The sequence below is a fragment of the Poecilia reticulata genome, linkage group LG22 (genome assembly GCF_000633615.1).
Source record: "Poecilia reticulata strain Guanapo linkage group LG22, Guppy_female_1.0+MT, whole genome shotgun sequence".
In the NCBI taxonomy this organism is placed as follows: domain Eukaryota; kingdom Metazoa; phylum Chordata; class Actinopteri; order Cyprinodontiformes; family Poeciliidae; genus Poecilia; species Poecilia reticulata.
In genome coordinates this window covers 24,201,062-24,223,759 of record NC_024352.1, presented here as the reverse complement: position 1 = coordinate 24,223,759, position 22,698 = coordinate 24,201,062, and the positions used below count along the sequence as shown (strand labels likewise).

The 22,698-nt window shown below is 39.5% G+C and overlaps 1 protein-coding gene across 5 annotated transcripts in view; it reads left to right on the top strand.

The window, feature by feature from the left end:
• tonsl (tonsoku-like, DNA repair protein) overlaps positions 1 to 11,322 on the top strand; it is a 26,465-nt gene extending 15,143 nt beyond the window's left edge. For all 5 annotated transcript variants that reach the window (XM_008399888.2, XM_008399885.2, XM_008399886.2 and 2 more), the window contains exons 17-29: positions 1,751 to 1,874; positions 2,357 to 2,559; positions 2,650 to 3,103; positions 3,446 to 3,639; positions 4,092 to 4,192; positions 4,287 to 4,443; positions 5,289 to 5,367; positions 5,450 to 5,757; positions 7,774 to 7,945; positions 8,368 to 8,543; positions 8,620 to 8,693; positions 9,449 to 9,582; positions 10,975 to 11,322. In XM_008399888.2, coding sequence (XP_008398110.1) covers positions 1,751 to 1,874; positions 2,357 to 2,559; positions 2,650 to 3,103; positions 3,446 to 3,639; positions 4,092 to 4,192; positions 4,287 to 4,443; positions 5,289 to 5,367; positions 5,450 to 5,757; positions 7,774 to 7,945; positions 8,368 to 8,543; positions 8,620 to 8,693; positions 9,449 to 9,582; positions 10,975 to 11,168 — 2,370 coding nt within the window. In that variant the 3' untranslated portion in view covers positions 11,169 to 11,322. The remainder of the gene's footprint in view (positions 1 to 1,750; positions 1,875 to 2,356; positions 2,560 to 2,649; positions 3,104 to 3,445; positions 3,640 to 4,091; positions 4,193 to 4,286; positions 4,444 to 5,288; positions 5,368 to 5,449; positions 5,758 to 7,773; positions 7,946 to 8,367; positions 8,544 to 8,619; positions 8,694 to 9,448; positions 9,583 to 10,974) is intronic.
• The last annotated feature ends 11,376 nt before the right edge of the window (positions 11,323 to 22,698 follow it).

Below are 22,698 nucleotides of genomic sequence, written 5' to 3'. Positions count from 1 at the left end.
CTGCTGGACGCACTGTGAGATTTTCCTTTAAATAAAAGAAAAGTTATTGTATATTTTTATTATCCCTCTTTATTATTAACAAATTGTGCAGAGAAAAAAATGTCMGACAGATTATAAGGTAGCACAAAACTATCCCTGCACCTGACCTGTAAGTGCGCATCTCTCCAATGCGCATCATGTGCGCGTCGCACAAAACCAGCGCAAACTTAAACCACTAAAGCAGCGAAGCCTTTGTAACACAAACGATGCTAAATACTAATAAATACATGGAAGCGGAGCCGACCTGTGATCCACGGAAAGAGGAGGATGTTGATCCAGCTTCAGGTGTCAGACGTGCAGAGGAGAAGGTGAAGCAACATTGTTTGCTTAGTTTTTACTCATTTGGAAAACGTTTCAACTAGATTACATTGTTTTAACACACAGTGTTAGAGCGACGCTAAGTATGAGTGGCAGATGTCAGCTAACGGGTGACACGCTAACTGTCCGGTTCGGGAAACTTTTCTTTGCCTTTCTTACCTCTGACGATAACCCTGAGACGACGTGGCTCAGATCACGTCGTCTAATTCTGCAGCTTGTAGAAAACATTTCCTATAAATTTGAGCTTTATTGTTTTCTTTTTTGAAGCAGCTGACTCTGCAACGTTGGTTTTATTTCAGACCCGATGTTCGTGGTTTTCACACTTATCTGGTTTCTCTTCTTAGCAGCTTGTCAGATGATGTTTTGTTTAATTTGCTGCTGTAGCTGAACTTCTGCATTAATCCAGACTAACAGTTGAAATATTTTCCACTGTGGATAACAGATAGAAAATACGACTAAATGCACTTTTCCGTCACTTTTAATTTGATTATATGTTTAATGCTTTTGAGTATTTTGGTAATTAATCGAGCTGCAGATCTTTGAACCGCCGCCATCGACTCAGATCTGACAGGAACGTCGGCGCTGCGGTGGAGACAATTTACTAGTCTGTGGTTTTTAGCACTTGATGTTGTTAAATCATGTAGATCAGAAATGATCAGCTTAACCAAGGTTTCAAAAGGTCAACTTTAATTTGCTTCTGATGCATTTCTAATACAAACCGCCAAGTTTTACTTAAGCTTTTCAAGAATTGCCGCTCTCACAGGGAGATGAATGTTTGGGTGCAGCAGCATCAAGTTGTTCCAAAAAGTTTCCACATGTTGCAAATAAACCTGGAAAAAATTCCGTCTCAAACTTTTTCACATTTTGGGACTTAAAGATAACTTTTAATGTATTTTATTAGGATTTTAAGCCGCACAAATTGGTGCATAAATGTGAAATGAAAGGAAAGTTATCAATAGTTTTTCACATTTTTTGCAAAAATAAATCTGAAAAGTGTGGTGTGCAATTCTGGAATTGGCAGCATGTTGGAAAAAATATGTTGGTTCTGATTTTATTTTTTTTGTGTGAACTTTTTATGGTTTTTTTGCATTTTTTTGCACTTTTTTACTTTTGGACAGTCATGATGCGTAAACCTGTCACAATGAACAATAGATCAATTAATCGCATGATAAATTAAAATTGGCTCAATAATTTCCATTTGCTTGATGATGTGAGATATGACAACATTACAATTAAGTTCAGTTTAATATTGAGTCCCAGTTTTGGAGGCAGCCATTTTGGAGCATGATGCTGCCACCACCAACGGGGTTATTAATGCTCACCAACAAAACAAAATGTGGCAACCAGTCAGGATATTTTCTTCTCGTGAGTTTAGTTGTTTCCGTCCCTTCAGGGTGAGACTCCGATGGACACGCTGCGTCACTGGCAGAGGACGTACAGGACGGAGCTGGACGAGGAGACCAGGCAGGAATGTCTCTGCACGGAGAAGCTGCTGAGGAAGTCGGCCGCAGGAGGAGGTGAGCCGTTACCTAGCAACCCCAGCGGAACTCTGCCCGTTACCTAGCAACCCAATCTGAGCTCCAGCACTTTTGGTCAGCTGGTTTTACCACTCTAGGCGCTCTGTAATGGCTGCTGGGAAAGACGAGTGTTTTGGTGACTTACCATTCTGAAACCACTTCCTGCATTCTGTTGGTTGTGCAGGAGGTTCCACTTCTGCTTTTCAAAGAGGTTTGATTGTATAATTGCTTATCTGTTGGCAGCCATTTTTACGTGCGAGGGTAAATATTGAGTTGGGGGCCAGCAGCAGATTATTTGGATTTAAAGTGACAAGAGGCCCTAAAACGACTGAAAACAGGCAGAAATTACCAGATTAAAATCTCGTAATCCAAGAATTATTTTGTAATGAACATGCTTTGCTACACCATGGACCTATTCTAAGGTCTAAGGTCACCTTTAAAACAACACACTGCTAAATACTTTTATTTTCTTTCCATCACAGTTCCTGCTGCTCCGGCTGCAGCCAAGCCGTTTGATGCCCTGCAGGACAGCCAGCTGTTTGATGCAGAGAACTCGGAGCCCCTCCTGGCCACCGGAGGGCGCTCTTCGTCAAACCAGGACAGATCCAGCCCCAGGCAGCGGCCGAGCAGCGGCACGTCGAAACAACACAGAGCCAGAGGCACCGAGGGCTGTGTTTTATACGGGGTAATGTTTGCAAAGACAACATTAGAGTTGCTTTTTTTTTTTTTTTGTGAAATAGAGAAAAGTAAACCGGAGTCTGTCTGTGTGGTTCAGACGTCCAGCTGCAGCTCAGACAGCAGCGACTCCGACAGCCCGGTCAGTCCTCTCCGCCCCGTCCGTCCCAGACACGCCGTCCCAGTCGCTCCGAGTCAGAAGGAGAATCCCTCAGCCCAGGAGCCGCTCAGGACCGAAAGCACCAGGGAGGCCCCCGCGCCGTGCGTCTTCCAACGAGACGAGTACCACAGCGCCATCCGCAGCCTGGGCAGCGCCAAAACTCTTCGTCAGGCTCTTTCGCAGCCGCAGTTCTCCAGCGCGCCGACCATTTCGTCCGCTCTGGTTCCGGAGGACGAGTATCTGGCGGACGACTGGTTGGAAGACGATCTGGGTGAGATGCAGCCGAAGAAGAAGAGGCGGCTTCGAATCGATTTTAACGAACCGAGACGGGAGGAAGCGGCTTCGTCATCGGCTAGAAGTCAGAATCATGTGAACGCAGAGTCGTCCTGCAGAGGTAACCGCTTAGATTTCAGTTCTTAATCCCAGTTTCTCTCCCAGTTTCACTTTCCTACGGCTCAAACGCAGCAGATACCAATTATTTTAGTTATCGATTAATCGACTATTCTGACGATTAATGGATACATCTTCTTAAAAACTGGTAAATTCTGCAGACTTTTCATTTAAGTCTTGTTTATACGATATTAGAATTACATTAATAACATGCAAATAAACAATTTAATTGCTTTTTAAATTGGAAAGTATACCTAAAGTGCAAAGAAAATTTTTTTTCAGTAATCGATTTATCGTGATTAATCACGATAAATCGTTTGATCCCCATTGGGCTCTCTTCCTCTAGGCGCTGTGTCGAGCTCGTCCAGCAGGGGGCTCTCTCAGAGGAAGAACGGCTCGCTGAAGCCTCACCAGGTCAAGATGACTCAGATGCCAGGGATGGTGAGGCTGGGCACACGAGAGGTCAGCAGGTCAAGCAGCCCCTCCGTTCCAGACGACGAAGACGTGAGGCCTGAAGCTCCTCCACTGCTGCACTTTCAGGTGAGACGCCAGACACCAACTTCCACTAAATGCTATTTATTTATACAGCACTGACACAAAGAAAATGTTTCTTCCTTAGTGAGGCGTTCAGTCAATTGTTGCTTTTCTCCCCCCAAAAAATGGCATAAAGAAGTTTAACTCCATTATTTCTTGTGGATTTTTCTTTGTTGTTGTTTTTTTGTGGACTAAAACATGAATCAAGATGGCGGCTTTGGTGTTTCTCTGAAGTCAGTTTTCCTGGCTAATGAAACTTAATCTGACTTTATATTCTGGGTTGGAACTGATTCATTTTGACTTGGAAAGTCTGTATTTAGTTTGATTCCTTTTTCTTTTCAAAGTGTCTTTAAAATGAAATTTGCTGTGAATTAAAGCACGGACTGTAATTAAATCGTTCCTGATGTCGTATTTGAAGGTAAATTTGAGTCTCTTCCTGGTTCCTTTGTACATTTTAGCCTCCGGCTCCTGCTGCTCCCATACCAGCATCACTGCCTCCACCAATCAGGATGAGGGTCAAAGTGCAAGAAGATGTCTTCCTCATCCCAGTTCTGCAGAGGTTTGTGCTGCAGAAGCCCTGGCTTCAAACCTGGAGGGTTTTGGGTGATTTTTTTCCCCCCAGTTAACGCCATCATGCTGGGTTTTATTTGCAGCGAGGCGGACTCCTGCACCGTGTCGTGGCTTTGTGAGCAGGCAGCTCAGCGCTACTACCAGAAATGTGGCCTCCTGCCGCGCCTCTCGCTGCAGAAGGAAGGGGCGCTGCTCTCTCCACAGGACCTGCTGCTGGCTGTGCTGCACACCAACGAGGAGGTGAGGGATAAATAAAGGAGATTAACCAATCAACTTTAGATAAACTGATTAATCGATATCTTGCATCCATAATCTGAGCTGAAGTTATTATCTTTGGACCTAAACAGGAACGATCTGGAGTCAATGCACAGCTTCAGTTATTACTATCAGGCCCGAAGGTGATGGACTCTGACCTGAACCTTCAGAGCCACATAAAGACAGTCACAAAGTTGGCCTTCTGTCACCTGAAGAACATCTCCAGGAGTAGAGGACTAATGTCTCACTGAATCTAGAGAAACGCATCCAGGCATTTATCTTTAGTGCGTGGTTGCAGCATTGATTACTGCAGCAGCGTCTTTACATCAATCCTCCAGCTGCAGCTGATCCAGAACCCGGCTGCTGCTGGAGTTCTGACTAAAACCAGGAAAATAAAAGTCCCTACACTGGCTCCCTGTAGCTCAGAGAATAGACTTTAAAATAATTCTGTTAGTTTATAAATCACTGAACGGTTTAGCACCACAATACTTTAAAGATCTGCTGCTGTTGCATCAACCTTCCAGTCCCCTCAGGTCCTCTGGCTCAGGTTCTGGTTCTAGTTCTGATCTGGTTCTGGTTCTGATCTGTATGCCCAGAACCTAACATGGAGAAGTATCATTCAGCTGCTACACACCACAAATCTGCACCACTTCCTGAAAACTGCAGCACAGCCGAAACACAGAGTGCCTTTAAATCTACACCAGCTGTTCAGAGTTGCTTTTGAAACATAATAAATGAAACGACAGCAAAATGTAATGTTCAGAAATGCCTTGCTGCTGAAAGGTGCTATATAAATAAAATGTATTGATTGATTGATCGACTGATTGCAGGTTTTGGCTGAAGTTTGCTCCTGGGATCTCCCTCCTCTTCCTGATCGCTATAGGAAGGCTTGTCAGAGTCTGGCAGTGGGTGAGCAACACAGACCGTAACGCAACACCGAGTTTTCTGCTTCTTATTTATTTGCTGTAACCGAACGTGTCTCCGCCTCCAGACGAGGACAGACGCGTCTCCCGGCTGTGCGAGGTCCAGGACGGCGGCCAGTCCGTGTCGCTGTGCGGCCTCGGTTTGGCCCCCGCCGCCCTCCACCCTCTGCTGCGCGCCCTCAAGCTCCAGGCCAGCCTCACCGAGCTCCGCCTCTCTGGGAACCGTCTCCATGACGACCTCCTTCCAGAACTGGTCGCCACGACGACCACCATGCCCCGCCTCCGGCTGCTGGACGTTTCGGCCAATGGCATAACAGGGGAGGGGCTGGAGAAGGCTGTGGAGGCGCTGGAGGGACAGAGTCGTCCTGCGTACGCGGTAAACTTTCCTCATTTCTAGTCACATTATTACCACAACTTTCAGAGCGAAGCAGCAACACAAAGTACACTGCAAAAACACAAAATCTTACCAAGCGTTGTTGGCCTGGTTTCTGCTGCAAATATCTCACTGCACTTGGAATAAAACTAAATTATAAATAACTTTTCAGTAAGACATAGGGGCTTGTTTTAAGTCAATAATTCCTTAAAATGGCAGAAAAAGTACTGGTTCCGTTACTGTACGGCAATTTTAAGAAATTATTGACTTAAAACAAAGTCTTATGTCTTGTTGAAGCATTATTTGTGAGGTAGTTTTATCTTGTTTCAAGTGCACTAAGATATTAGCTCTAGAAACTAGAGCAAAAATACTTGGTAAGATTTTGTGTTTTGCAGTGTAGAGCATGTTTGTGCAACAAAAAGCATTGATGGCTTTCAAAAGTTGACACTGCAAAAACACAAAATCGAGTACCGTATTTTCCGCACTATAAGGCACCTAAAAACCTTCAGTTTCCTCAAAAGCCGACAGTGCGCCTTATAACCCGGTGCTCTTTATATATGCACCAATATTGAGCCACAACAGGTCTAGCAGCTACGGTAAGCAGTCGCCCACTTCATTTTCGCCTGTAGAAGAAGAAGCGCGCGGTGCATGCTGGGATAGCTGTCAGAACGCTGGTTTGTAATCTATTAATAAAGTTTGACTGACCTATCTACCTACTGACCGTCTAGAATCAGGTCGTCTGCAGGTCATTTAGCACCACATCTCCACCAACATGCTGTGGGCGAACGGAGAAGGGTGACCATCGTCCGGCCGCGTCCTGGCCCATCAAGGCTCTCCTCGCCGACCGGAGTCGGACTGTTTTGTTGATATTCACTTTACTGCAGCTCCATCTAGTGGATGCATAACGTTACTCCAGCCTCTCCTGCAGCGTCTATTCTATGCGCCTTATATATGAAAAAAGTTTTAAAATAGGTCATTCATTGAAGTTGCGCCTTATAGTACGGAAAATACGGTATTTCTAGTTTAGTTTCTACTGCAAACATCTTAGATCGGTTGAATTAAGATTCACAAGACATCAAGACATAGAAGCTTATTTTAACTCAATAATTCCTTAATACTGATAAAATTATTATTTATTTCACTTTTATTAAGTAAGAAATGTCTTGTTTTAAGTAGAGATGCACTGATCCGATACTAATATCTGTATCGGTCCCAATATTGAAAGAAATCCAGATGTGGGTGACGATGTGCCACATCCATCTGTTCTAATTCCATGTTTGTAAAGCACTGTTGTGCTTTATTATTTATTTTACATTATATTTTGAATTCCTAACTGCACTTTCTGACCCATTTGTTATTTTTTGACCAAGGAAGTGAAGCTATTGTTTCTGTCAGTTTCTGTATTATTTATTTCATGTTGGCTGTTATTTTCCTAATTTCACTGACTGAGCAAATTGAAGTTGTTCTGACATGTTTGAATAAGGAAGTGAAGCTATTGCTGTATTTAAGTGTGCTAAACTGATGGATTTGTCATTTAAATCTGTAATTCAGTACATTTATGTCTGTATTTTTTTTTTTTTTAAAAGGAAACGTTTTAAATAAATTCAGCTGTTTTTCTGATACAAAACCTCAGATATTAGTATTGTATTGGAAGTGAATGTAGTTAAAAGTTTAAAATATCCACCATTGGAACTGGTGCTTTTTTATGTAAACTATTTGTACGACATGGTCTAATTGCTTTTAATTAAAACAGAGAAGCTCCAGTTATTCCTAAAACTGCAGGATAGCATCACACTTTAATTATAACGGCTATAAAACAATAAATTTAAGGGTTTTCAAATGCTTATCGCAAGCGTTTCTGTTCTTCACATAACATTTGGTAAATAATTAACTGATTTTAGCTGATTAGTCAGGCTATCTGCTCCTGCTGAACCCATTAAACCTTCTAGTTTCAGTTCTGTGAGGCTTATTTCTGTTTGATATTTCTGTCATGATTTTGTCTGTTTTTTGTCTCTGTAGTACCTAGAGGAGCTCGATCTGAGCCTCAACCCGCTCGGAGACGCTGTGTCCGAGTCTCTGTCCTGCCTGCTGTCCAGCTGTCCTCTGCTGTCCAGGTTGTCTCTGCAGGCCTGCCGGCTCACGGCCCGCTTCCTTCAGCAGCACCGCCTGCCGCTGGCCGCCGCGCTGACGGGTAGGTTGACGTAAACCTGCACTGCTAAAAGTCGACATTTCAGGCCATTCTGCCGACATAAAGCTGTAAATCAGCTGCATTGTCTTATTTAAAACATAAACATTCACTTTAAAAGACCCAATATTACTGTTAAATCAACTTTTATTGATTTTATTGAAATTTTGGTTTTTGTTATTATTTTTGGAAAATGTGGATTTTTGCACTCATTGGGTTTCCGTAGTTCAGAGCGATGTCATCATGCCCAGGTCGGCCATCTTGTTTTACAGCTTCAATTTGAATTCAGGTCAACTCTGCGACGGAGTTTTAGCGAACGGCTAATACAACGTTTATTGATTGATTTATAAAGATGCAATAATGTAACTTTTTTATTATATTTGGAAAGAAAGTGAGGGAAAAAATCAATAAATCCCTTCATGCCTCAGGACTGAGCCACCTGAAATCAGTGTCCCTGTCCCACAATGCACTGGGCTCCACTGGCTTTGAGCTGGTGCTGAAGACTCTGCCCCTGCAGACGCTCACTCATCTGGACCTGGCCGCCGTCCGCAGGGGTCCAGCTGATCACCTGGCGCTGGAACATCTGGCCAAACTCCTGTCCCAGGTACGAACACACTCAGGTTGGGACGTTCGGGCCGTTTCTGTACAATGAAACCAGTTAAACCAGTATGTTTTTACAGGGCGAGTGTCCTTTGACCCACCTGAGTCTGGCAGGAAACGGACTGACGGACGGCAGCGTCGCCATCTTGGCCAGGTTTGTGAGTGAATGAAGCTCTCCCATGTAGGGCTGGACGATAAATCAGTATCGCAATAGAGATCGATATCAATCGATAACCCTGATCCAGAACCGCACAGCATTCTGGGAAATGAAGGCAGGGGAAAGGCTAGAGCTGCTAAACGTCTCACAGCTAGCTAAGCAGCGTTATTGGAATCAACTCACTCGCTCGGTCTGTGGTTGCCTAGCAACGACCTGCTGGGTGAGAAGCAGTCCCCCTGCTTCTTCCTGGATTTATGTTTTTTAAACTTTTTCTTATAATTCAGACTTTTTTCTCAAAATTCTGACCTTTTACTTTCTTTTCATTCTTTATTTTTTTAGAACTCACTTTTTTCTTACAATTCTAAGTTTGTTTGTTTTTTTTAATTCTGCCTTTAATCTTTTGAGATTACAATTCCTAACTGTTTTTGTTCTTCAGAGGCTCTGATGCTTTTCCATTTAACCCAATTGTAGTAAAGAGTGTTTTTGTGCTTTAATTTTCTCGCAGCACCTTCAACTCTCGATTCTGCTGATTTATGTAAACTTTAAGGAGTTAGCAGAGGTGGTTAGCCGCAGGTAGCTAACTTCCTAATGGTGGGTACGGGAGCTGCAGAGGCCAAAACACAACAGACTCCTGTTTATCCTTTTCTTATCTGTGAAATTCTGAGTTTTATTGCGGATTCCTTTTCGTCTATTAAATTCAGTTTGCGTATAAATGTGACGTCATCATCAGCTCTGTTTCTGTTTTCCGTCAGGTGTCTGCCTTCATGTCCAACCCTGACGAGTCTGGACCTGTCAGGAAACCCGTCCGTTTCCTGGTCGGGCCTCCACAGCATCCTCACATCCGTCCGAGAGGCTTCTCGACCTCTGACCTTTCTCAACCTGCAAGGTAGACATCAGCCTGTACTTCTTTTTACACACATTTGTAAATATCCAATCAATCGTCAGGACTGTGTGCAGGTTTAGTTTCTGGAGCTGCGTGTGGTCGAAGCTCTGCAGCTGCATAATCACACAAATTACACAAACCAGACGCATATAAAGAGTTTACAGAGCAGCTGATGAGCAGTAAAGTGTTTTTATGGCAGATTAAACCTTTGGTTCTTGTGGCGACGTTGAGCTGATTTATTGCAGCTTTAGTAGCTGAAGCATCAGTTGACTTCTGTTTGAGATCGTTTTAGGTCACTTAAAATAAAATTAACTGCTTGATTTCTCCGACTCAGAAAATTTGCACAAAACTTCTAAACAATCTATGACTTGCGCTTTTATTTTCAGTGAATTTTGGTAGGTTTTCATTAAAAACTTGTAAACATTTTGGTGTTTTTAAAATGCTTAATTTCTGTACAAATTCCTTTAAAAGTTGTGGATGTTCAAACTGCACAGTTTTGTAATCTAACATTTAATTAAAAGCTTAAATTTACATTGAAAGCCAGATATTTTCATACTTATTACACATTTCTTTTCTCGCCGTCTAAAGTTTAATCATACTAAACTTTTCTTGTTTTACGATGGTTAGAATTACCAAAATTATTTACATTTGCTAATTACCAGAAAACCTGGTGAGAAAATATTTTAGATTTTTTTGGAGCGTTCTTTAAGAGTTTAATCTGAGCAGGAAGGTATGAATATTTGTTATTCCAAATGGATCCATTACTTATTGATCTGTGTAACTAAAATAAAGGTCAGCTTATATTTTATATGTTAAACGTTATTGAAATTTGGGGATTTATTCTTTTGTGAAATTAGTTTTGGTGTTTAAGTTGTCTGAGACAATTGTTCTTAAATACGTTAATCACAGGTCTTAATTCTTGTCTTAGCAGGACTATTTAAGTTCATATTCCATGTAGGTATTTGTTTTTCTTGTGGGACTTTTTCTCTTTGAGGCTAAAGTTTGAATGGTACTCGGACGTCTTTGCTGCGTTCTGCGTTAGCTAGCTGCTAACACTTGCTAGCTCGCTAGCTTTGTGCTTCAATCAACTGAAAATGTATCGCCACTTGGCTGGACGAACGTCATACATTGAGTCTTAAATTTCATTCATAAGTCTTGTCTTAAATTTTAGTTGGTGAAACCTACAGTAGCCCTGATAATTAACACAGTGAATTTAAACTTTTAAAATTTAATTTGTATTGCTTTATTTCTGAAATATGGTGCTGGGAAAGTTTGAAAGAGGCGACTCCGTTCCTCCACATTTGTTAACATTTTAGGTGTTAATTTGACATTTTTATATAATATTTGGGTTTAATTATATATGTTCTGTGATGAATTAATCATCCTGTTCATCAGGTTGTCAGGTTTCCGGTCCTTGGAGCAGCGAAGAGCTGGACGGTTTGTCCGAACTGGTGCAGGATCTCCGTCTTTGCTCCCAGGGATTAAACAAGCTGGACAGAGACGCGTTGAGGCACAGCTGGGGACTCCAAGATGGCCGCTGTGTGAACCGAAACGCCCGGTTCCTGCTTTCCGCAGCAGCGTCATCATAAGCAGGCGTGTTTCACTTATAATGGACGATCTTTAGAGCCAGCTGTGGTGTTGACTGTAAATACGTGTATTAATAAGTATTGTTTTGTTTGTTCCATATACACTAAATAATGAAAACTTAAATTAAAAAGCAAAAAAAAATCCTTTATTTCCAATTGTCTGCATTTTTGGGTCTGTATTTTTGTATTATTATTGTATGTATATGTAATATTTTTTTAATGAAATAGAAAATTACCCAAAGCCTTTTTGAAGGATAATGTTGGAGAAAATATTTAAAACTGTCTTAGCTAAGCGTCTCTAGCCAAATGAAACCCTTATACATAACGAGTCTCATGATTCTTCAGGTTGACGGAAATTTTCTAATTTTTAAAATATTACTCGCACCATCAACTCTAGAACAAAACCAGCAATAGCGGACATTGTTAACAAAAAACAACTAGCTAACTAACCTCTAGTCACGGAAAATATTTTCGCTTACAAAAGCTTAAAAAATTGTTTTACTAACACTGACCTTCTACGCCAACAGTATTTAGTGAAAGCTAATGCTAATGTGCTAACTTAAAATCATTATATCTGAGCACCGATTTAATTTTTACTTAATTTGCATGCGCTGCAGTATCCTTAGATATTTTCATATCTCTTTCTATACTGTCCGTTTGTTTCTGTTTGAAATGTTATGGACCTTACCAAGCTCCGCCCAGAAACGCCCCTCGAAAGTCTCACGTGGCTGCATGTCTCACAAACAAAGCCTCGCGGTGCTTAGTTTCTATGTGTAATTTCATTTTTGACTGACTCTCTGCAGAGTATTTCTGAGTTGATTAGCATTTCTGCCGGATTTTCAAAAAATATCAGCCACAACAGTGGACAGGGGAACCAACAAGTTCATGTCATCTTTTTTGGACGACATCAAGGTGTTAGAGCCACGCGATGCCTCCAACATTGTGCGTCACAGCTAAATGCTACCGGTTGATGAGGAGCACAGCAGATCCTCAGACCCTCAGCATAAATATAGCTGGACAAGATCACTGATGGCTGTTGTTCTTGCAAGGCTGGCTGAGTCGGGCATTCATAGTTTTGAGGGTTCGAATGTGCCTAGGACTTATACACTGTACTCGGTGCTAGCGTGGCTAACACAATTACAGTTTAGTAAAAAGCCTTTTCAGGTGAAATAAAATCTTTAATGTATGTCAGATACGGTACACATTGCATATTGATCTGTTCAGCTAACGTAAATCTGTAACAGACAGGCTTCAAGGTGGAGAAATTGTATCATTATCCTGTACTTGGCTAAAAGGTTTTCATAATGGATGTGTTTATTATTGACTTTATTTTTTTCATTCACTAAACACAAAGAAAGCAAAGCAATAATACTTACACCAGCAGACACTTTGTTCTTATTGATCCTACGACGGTTGAGCTGCAAATGCAGTCGTGCACAAGCGTTAATCCAAGCAAGGCTTTCCGTTTCAGATTTTGGAAATCTTAATTTTAGTTCCACAAATACGATCAGGATACCTGACATCGCCTGTCCAGATACCCCACTGACAGAAGTTGAAGCAGATGGGATGAATGAGCGCTATTAAGGTGAAACTTTAAGGTGGATTTTGAATGTTTAATTCCAAACAGAACCGCATAAAGTGCATTCTGAATCCCACGTTGTCAGAGTACGATGAATTTTGAAAATGTATTGTAGCACCCATTTCCCCGTTAAAGTACATGCGTCCGCCATCTTTGTTCCTGTACCAACGGCTCCGCTTCAGGATGACCAGCGGCGCCCCCTGCTGGATGGCGGTCATACAACACTAAAGAAAGGTCCAATTGGACTTTATTAATTGATTTGAACTAATTTTAAGTTAATAAACAATTTATGGACAATTAATCATAACTTGGTTAATTATTGGCATCCCTAATGCAGACTCTCTCTTATGGTGGAGGCATGACCTTTGACCTTATCTAAGAATTATAAAATTAAGCCTGAAGTTCTTTGGATGCTGTCGTATTACTTTTCCCACAAGGCCATTTAGGTTTGAATTGTTTCTCCCATAATAATAAGCATCTTAATTTCATAGTATTTGACTAATATTTAAATTGATTTGATGTTATGAAACATAAACATGCAAAAATAAATAAGAAGAAAAAAACTGACACAATGATGTCAAATAAAGCGATTTGTCTGCCAACTTTATTTGTTTCAGGAAGAAAAGGTTTTCAGATGAAGATATGCTTTAGTTAAAGGAAGCTAAGAAAAGTTAATTATTTGCTGTTTGAAGGCGTTCAGCTCATTATGTTTCTCAGGTTGTCAGTTGACTTCACTGATCTCGATGCGTCGCATTTCTTGTTTGTTTGGATAGAAAATCATTTCCAGATCCTTTGGCCTGCAGAGAAAACGCAAACAAAAATGAACACATTAAAGTGTTGCAGTGAAAAACTGTGAAGCTGATCTGTGTGGACTCACTTGCACGCTCCAACGTTGACGCAAATCGTTCTGACGTCATCAGTCGTCGTCAGCTCCTCAATCAGGACTCCAAGGTTTGTGTTCACAAATTTGTGGCACTTTGATTTTAGTAATCCAATCCCATCGCAGACGGATCGCAGTTTTGCTTTAATGGCCTGGAAAAATACAAATAACTTGAGTTTTTTCTCTCCACGTGGCTCTGATGGGATTTTTTTTGCTGCATGCAGCCATTTTGAACTTTTACCTCCACAGTGGCGTTTGATCCAAGTTGTTTTTTCAGCTTGTTCAAAGCCCATTTGCATCCCCAGCACATCCCTGGAATCTAAACAAGAGTTGGAAAAATAAGAGTTTAGAAAATATCTTAAATTTATTTCACCTCACACAGAATTAATCCAAGTTTTCATTTAAATCCGCTTTAAACCACTGTAAATAACTAAACAAGGTTGGGTCGTAACTAGTCACATTAACTCACATTTGCTTGAGTAACGTTTTGGAAAAGTTAGAGTAAAATATCTGGGTACTTTGCCCTCTGAGAGTAACTTCACTGAATAAAGAAGAACTTTGTTTTAATCAAAAATTCACCGGAAAATAAACCGGAAATAATTTTCACTTAGGTTATTAAAATTCCAAAAAAGCTACTTTATATCATCATACTTTAGTTCATATGACGATATAACAAAAACTTTAAGTAATATAAAGTTTTTGACTTGAAATTCATCAAATTTCTAAAAGTGGACAATTTTTGATTTTTTTCTTGAAATTTCTGATGTTTTTTTTTTCCCAAGAAAGTTTTTGAGATTAACCTAAAAGTTTCTTGTTTTATTTTTTAGAAGATTTCTGAAATAAATTTAAAAATTTCTTTAAAAAAAACAAATTCCAGAAAATTTTTGACTTTTGAAACAAAAAAATTTCCCTGTGTTATTTTCTAGAAATTTTCTGAGATTATTCTCAAATTTCCTGAGTTTTTTTTCCTGCAACATAGCAACAACCTGATGCTGTGAGTTTAATCTTTGAATTTACAAATACAAATTAGTAAACTGCGATTATAACTTGTTGCTTTATAGGCTGATCAATTAAACTACTCCCTTCTCCCATATTTCACTAAATCTAACACAGAAGCTGTTAGAGGTGCTGATGATTTTAGGAACAAAAGGGGCCCCTAAGTCATATTCTGCTCCAGGCCTCATACAGCCTTGGACCGGCCCTGTATGATGAGGCAATCCGCTGCACCACGCAGAGATGCGCAACAAACGGGAGATTTAATTCAATGCTGCTAATGTGGCTTCAGCAGCTCTTTCATTTCGTGGCTGTTGAGTTTTTAATAAGCGTCACAGAAACTATTCTGGTTGGTCGAGTTTATGGGACGAGTTTCTCAGATCTCCGCTAGACAACGCATTTCATATGGTTTGATGCATCGTGTAACCGGAAAAATAATACTAAAAGTAATAATAAAATAATATAAAATCAGCGTGATGCGTTACAGACCGGAGGGCGGGAAAGCTCCTCACCGGGCTGAACCTGCATGATGAGGTTGGCGCTGCTCGTTTTCCACAAACGCTTCTGCCAACCGGGACCACAGACATAAACTTTCAGTGGCGCAACTACACATTATTCAGGTGGATGCGAAAACATAGATCGGCGACCCCCCTGCCCCCCTCGAGGGAAGGAACGTGTGAGGGTGAAGGAGCGACGATCACTCAAAGCATGGCGGGCCGCCAGGCTTATAATACACTGGGGGAAACCCTGGGATTAACAAAGTCATAATATGTCATCTGATCATAAAATATTTTGCAGTGTTTATGTTAAACAAAAGTAATAATTATTGAAGAGTGAATAAAATTTGTTTACATATTTTTGTAGCATTCTGTGATGTTTTTAGCAAGAAGCTAACGCTATTCATGGCATTAGCTTTTTTCTGGTTTAACAAAAAAATTGGCTGTTTCAGTTGCATGTCTTTTTAAAAAATTCTTTATTATAGATACAATGGAAATTGGAAAAAAAAATAACTTCCAGAATAATTTTAACCAAATTAAAAAAAATCCTTACCCCTTGAACGTCTCCATCAGGTTCTCCCAGCTCATCATCATCATCATCAATCCTGATCTTCAGGCTTCTTCCTTGGATCATCCAGACTGTGAAAATATTAAACAGTTAGATTAATGCAAACTTAATTTAATGGAACTTTTGAAAAAAAGAAAAAAAAAAAAAGTGCGTACTTGAACATGCCAGAAAGATGCACAGAAGGAGGAATGAGCGCTTCTCCATTGCTGACTGTCAGCTGAGTCCTCTGGAGCAAAGTCTGTCCCCAGTATTTATGTCTGAAGGAGGTGGATGTCAGTGCAAAGAGCCATTAGCCGCAGACATTCGCCATCATAACACCTCCTCCCTCTTCTTCAAAGGGGTGGAGGTGTTAGGCTGGTGGTCTTCTTTGTTCCATTTCAGTCACTGCTGTGAAAAGAAATGACGGTGTTGGTTTAACAGCTATTTTTTATTCCCTTATTAATAGTCACTATCTTCATTTCTAAGCTCAAGAAGTCATTTAATAGACAAACATTTAAAATAAACTCTGTAAGATAACATTACTGTTGGAAAATGTATCCTTGGTACACAAAGGAGCATTAACACAGATCCTTCCTATCAGGTCACAAACAGTTTTACTCAATTCAAATAACATCCTGCTGGTATTTAAACATCTCTGTTACACTGTTTTTCTTTTACATATATTGTAAATATGCTATTGTCTTTTAAAGAACAAATTAACATATTTACACTGCAAAAACACAACATTTTACCACATATTTTTAGTCTAGTTTCTATTGCAAATATATTATTACACTTGAAATAAGACAAAACTAGCTTACAAGTAACATTTCAGCAAAATATAGGAGTTTGTTTTAAGTAAATACAATAATTCCTGAATATTAATGAAGAAGTGCTGGTTCTACTGGCAGATTATTTAACTTATAACATGGGAAAAATGTTTTGTTATGAGTGAAATAATGTGCCAACGGAACTAGCACTTTATTATCAATATTAAGGAGTTGTATACTTTAAACAAGCCTCTATATCTCTTTGAAAAGATGGATAGTTGTGAGTTAATTTTGTCTTATTTCAAGTGTACTAAGATATTTGTACCAGAAGCTAGAGCACAAATATTTGGTAAGATGTCATATTTTTGCATAAAGATAAAAAAAAAGAGAAAACAATGGGATTTCAATATTAATTGAAGAAGCTTCATTGGAGTCTAGCTTCAAGCAAAATGTGAAGCCCCTAGTCAGACACAATTTAGGTGAGAATGTTGGTTAAAATCAGTTGGGTGAATGAGTCATATCAGACATATTATGGTGTCTGAGGAAAAGACACCATGAGATTCAACTCAAAAATCATTATTAAAAACAAACAGTATGTGATGGTTATTTGTTCACACTCAATGCCAAATGACACCACAAGATCCAGACTACAAAGACATGAGTGGGTAGGTCTGTGAATGTTTTGAGCAAATAATAATAATTAAAAAATCATAAAACACTACATTCAGTCTGTCACAGTCAATGAAAACATAAATATTAGATGGGTTGATAGATACTTGATATGCAGAAACAACAAGAGACTCAGGCTGGGTAACCTTGGTAGCGCTAAAGCTAATGCTAATGCTAAGCTAGCAACCCTAGAGTAAATTATAATACAGTTTTTTAAAGTGTTTTTACTTTTGTTTAAACTAGAGCTGAAAACCAGCAATCAGCCCGTAACCTGGGAGTAGTGATGACCTCTGACCTGAACCTTCAGAGCCACATTAAGACAGTCACAAAGTCGGCCTTCTATCACCTGAAGAACATCTCCAGGATTAGAGGACTTATGTCTCAGCGCAATCTAGAGAAACTCATCCATTCGTTCATCTTTAGCCGCATTGATTACTGCAACAGCGTCTTCACAGGTCTGACTAATAAATCAATCAAACAGCTGCAGCTGATCCAGAAGCTGCTGCTGCTGTTCTGACTAAAACCAGGAAGATAGAGACATAACACCAGTTTTAAAGTCCCTCCTCTGGCTCCCTGCAGCTCAGAGAATAGACTTTAAAATACTGTTAGTTTATAAATCTCTGAACGGTTTAGCACCACAATACCTTAAAGATCTGTTATTGCTGTACCAACCGTCTGGACCCCTCAGATCTTCTGGTTCTGGTTCTGCTCTGCATCCCCAGAACCAGAACCAAACGAGGAGAAGCAGCATTCAGCTTCAAGCACGACAAATCTGGAACAAACTTCCAGAAAACTGTAAAACAGCTGAAACACTGAGAGCCTTTAAATCTCAACTTAAAACCACCTGTTCAGAGTTGCTTAAGGCTAAATTAGGGTTTAGAGTGCGGGTTTTGATGTCTTTGATGTTTTTAATGTTTTTATCTTTACTTTTGATCTGTTTATGTAAAAGTGGCGAGTGACTGAGGGTCATTGCGCGCACAGAAAAACCCTATAAATTCTAGACTCTAACAGGTAAAAATCGTGCACAAAAATCCGTGTAGGACGGCAAAGTCCTAGCGCAAACATTCAGGTGACAGGTGGACGGAGCCTGGAGCTGCAAGGTTGGAGACCTTGTCCTGTTAGGCGACGGGGCCTGAATGATACCCGTGTTAAACGGACGGTGGAGTCCGGCGACGACAGATGCTTAAATTCAGTAACAAAAGTATGTTTTTTATTTCTTTTTCCAAAATCTCTTTCTTTTTTACTGTTTATTCAGTGTCACATGCTGTTTTTATTTTGTTTTTTAATTATGTAAAGCACCTTGAAATGCTTTGCTGCTGAAATGTGCTATACAAATAAAATTTGATTGATTGATTGATTGATAGAGATCAGGCTTTTTCCTGTCGATTCCGATTCCGATCACCCATGAGGGCCGATCACCGATACCGATCACATAATTATTATTTTTTTTATCATAAGCACTACGGATACATTATGTGGAAAAAGGAACCATGAATTCACCTTAATTTAGACAAAAACTTGTTTCTAATAACTTTTCCCCCAAAAAAAAACAAAACAGGCATTGTGCAAATTGTCCTGCTATCAGTAATACTATCTTTAACAGACTGACAACATATGGAGGCTCTGAAGAGGCTAAATAATGCAAAGAGTCAAAATAAAATCTCAACATTGCCAAAACATTCAAGTATAAAACTTAACATCCAAAGGCAAAAACAGGATCCATTACAATAAACAATCCAGAGTTACTGAATGAAAACTTCCTGTTAGCATGGCGGCTAGCTGATTACTGCTAGCTCTGATTGGCTGTTTCTGACTGAGCGGAGTAATTATGCAGAGCAGGGAGGAGATCGATYATTTTTTTTAGAGATTATCTGTCTCATGTTAGGACAGCGAAAGGTTTAATACATATGTAAAATGTATTTTTTTTAAGTTAGATGCTGCAGCTTTAAACAGAGGTTCGGTGTGAGAGTCACTACCATGTGGAGCAGAAGCGGCGCTCCGTCTGTGAAATATTACTACCTGTAGCGTAGCAGCGGTTCAACAGCGAGAGCAGAACCAGCGTCTTACATCGCAGCTCCAAGACTTAAATAATTTTGCGAGTTATTTGTTTAGCTTTCTGACCGTCATGCTAATCCGGGTGAGTGTTTGTAGCTGTGCGCTGCTTTACCTGCTATCTGATCCTCCATATGTCTTTTTTACTGCAGTGAGCCTCGATGTAGCCAAACTCCGTCAAGTATGGCATTGTTTTTATGCCGTATTAGCTTCGTTGTGTTGATGCATTTTGACCTGCTTCAATTTTCCGCCGCAACACGTAAACTTCCCCATTCACTCAGTGCGTTATAGTTCAACATCGCTTAGGATTTGTTGCTGTGCGTTTGCACAGAGTGAAGGAAAGAGGAGACCAGCTGTACAGGCAGGCTGAGAAATGAGATGCAGGTGATCGGTATCGGCAACAAGAGCCAATAATCGCCGATCACCGATCATACACTTTTTCACGGACATCAGCCGATTATGATCGGTGGCCGATCGATCGGCACACCTCTAGTTTAAACGTATTTCCAACAATATAGGTCTATGTGATGGATGGATGGATGGATCCGTTCAGTGAAATGGTTTATAGTTTTACAATTTTCTTTTACCAATAAAAACTAGAAAATGTAACATCTATTTCTATCTCTACCAGAGCTAAACATTAAATATTTTGTCAATTTTTTCCAGTATTCTTGAATCTGTCAGACTGAATTAAGATTTGATGGATTAATGTCTGATTTAAAGTCTCTCCTTGTTGTGTGTCTTGGTCTTCATGATGTCATTTGTTCTTTAATAGTCAGTGATAAACTTCTTATGCATTACCAGAATAGCGGTGCAGAGGAAATGACACCTACTGCAGCACTTCATCATAAAGTACAAGAAGACTGGAGACTTCTTTTAGAGAATTTATAATTCCCTCTAATGCAATGTTGAATATGTGGAAGAATTATATTTCTATTGAAAGGAAATCAAACTGAATCAGCAGAATCTATATTATTATCAAAGTTGTTTAAAATCTTTATTTATGACTTAAATGAACCATGATTAAAATAATTTGTGGCCTTTTGCACTCAAAACTGCAAACATCACTGTCTGAATATGAGAAATAATTATTTTACTCGGGCAGATTTAAACCAGAAACAAAGGCAGGAAAATTCCTTTTTGTTTTTTAGGAAAGAAAAAGAATAAAAATAAATAAATAAAAGCAGTGGTTGTGGTGTATTTTAAAGTTAGTTAGGAACGAGGCAGTTAGTTACAGATACCTACCAAGATGGCTGCCAGTTGTAATAGAATGATTGTAGATTAAAAAAAGGGATGAGTAAATTTTATAGAATTTTCTTTAAATTTTCTGTTTCAAAAGTCAGAAATGTTAAACTATTGTAAATGTTCTGATATTCAAAAAACAAAAATGTTTGGCTTTCTTTTGAAAATTTGAAATTTTTGGACTTTTGGAAAGTTTCTGAGTTTCAACAGACGAAACTTTTGAAACTCAGAAAATTCCTTGTCTTCTGTAGATCTGTGAATCTCAAATTTTCTTCAGAAAGCTGCTGGTTTTTTCCATCAATGGCCCTAAAATCCAGAGAGAAGAAATGTCTTAAAATGGGGGAACTACGATCGTATTCAGACTTCAGGCCTGAATTGCTGCTAAAGTTGGACCAACAAAGTATTAGGCAGAGAATGGAACGTTTTCTATAAGGAGAGAGATTAATTTAACTGAATTTAAAACAATGTTTTCACATAAAATGTGTAAAAAGTGAAGCACTGTGAATGTTTTCCCTACATTAGATGTTGCTAAGTGACAGTAAATTCATAAACAACTACCTTAAATAGCTTTTCTATTTTCAGCATTTCGAACATATTGCCAACTTAAAATAGTTGAGAAGGGGAATTGTACTTTATCTCCTGCTCTTTTCTTAACTTTCTGTAAATAGTCAGTGGCCTTTGTGCTGCCATACACACAATACTAACTCTCACGCTGTCGGTGTGTGAAAACAGGAAGCAACAACAGGGTTTCACTATATGAATATGTGTTAGGTGAGTAAACTCCACCACTATTAACGGTAACCTACTATGTTTCCCTGAACAGGTTAGGATAGTTCTATGTTCATCACATTTGAGCACAAAATCATCTTGGACAACAAGAATTTAATCTTGAGCTGCTTCCAGAATGAGCTGTTTTAAAGCTTCTTATCACTTTAAATCCAAATAAGCTGCTCAATATTTATACTCGTACGTGAAAATGGCTGCTAACGGATGAACAATTATGCAACAGTTCATCTTTGAAAAGCAGAAGTAGGGACTCCTGCACAATCAACAAGAATGTAGCCAATGGGTTCTGGATTATAACATGTGTTTTCCAGCAGCCATTGTACAGCGGTAAATTCAGCTGACCAAACGTTCCAGTGCTATTTGAATGTGACTCAACAATCAGGGGTTTCTTGATACGACTCATTTTCCACACACCAAAAACATGAACCTACTGCCAAAAGACGGTTGGATGTTATTTTCTGAGCACTTGGGGTGGTTTTAGAAGCAGTGAAGACCAAAATGCAAGTACGTAAATGTGCAAAATGTGAGTTTTGAATAATAATAGTGCTTTAAAAGGGTAGTATTAAGTAAATCCCAGGCAAATGGTGCCATTTTATAACACAATCAGGTAACTATGTTATCTTCAGTTGTTATAAAAGTGCTACATCTATCAAATATGACTTAAAAGGAATCAGACTTCTTGATTTAATGCGTTTAAAATGAGTCTATGTCTCTTTAAAGCTGCTGCTCTTTCTGGCACAACCATTGTACTCAAGGTTAAACTTATTTTGTGTGAATTTCATGACTTCAGAGTGGCCTAACTAAGGCCTGGACTCAAAAATGATTAGGATGCTGTGGTAGGCCTTTAAAAAACTCAGGGAGAGTCAACAAACTGTAAAACGTTTGATAAACTTGGTAGCATAAGATGTGTTTTAAACTCAATTTCGGTTGTGGCTTTTGTTGTGTTGTGAAGTCAAAAGAGTTTAATTTGGACTCATTTAAGATGAATCTGTGACTGGATTAGTTTACGAGTTCTTGTGGTCCGTTTCGTCCTCTGGTGATACATTCATGGTTCTGTGTCAGGGTTTTCATTTCCTGAGCCAGCTCTGTGAGTTTTTACTGTTAACTTTATAATAAAGTTATAACTTACCCTAACATTATGTTATTTTCTGATCAGTCACTTAGTTTTTTTATTTTTTGCTTTACTTCCTGTTGATTTGTTGGTTTTAGACCAATAATTTACTGTTCTTGTTCCCACATGATGCTACAAGCATTTCTACAAAGTTCACGGGCTGCTCTTTATTCCAGGTGAGAAATTAAACATGTACAAATGTCATACATCCTAAAAATAAAACCTGTCTGTTAGAGATTTTTTGGTATTATCATTTTGTTTCAGGTTAAAGTGTTCTCTTGTTTAAACTGTAAGTGTGAACTGACCTGGAAGTCACAGCTGCCTGTTATCTTCATGTGAAACAGTTTGACCGAGATTTGAACCGGGCTCAGATCAGGGGCCAGATGTTAAATTGTTTTACGACCTTT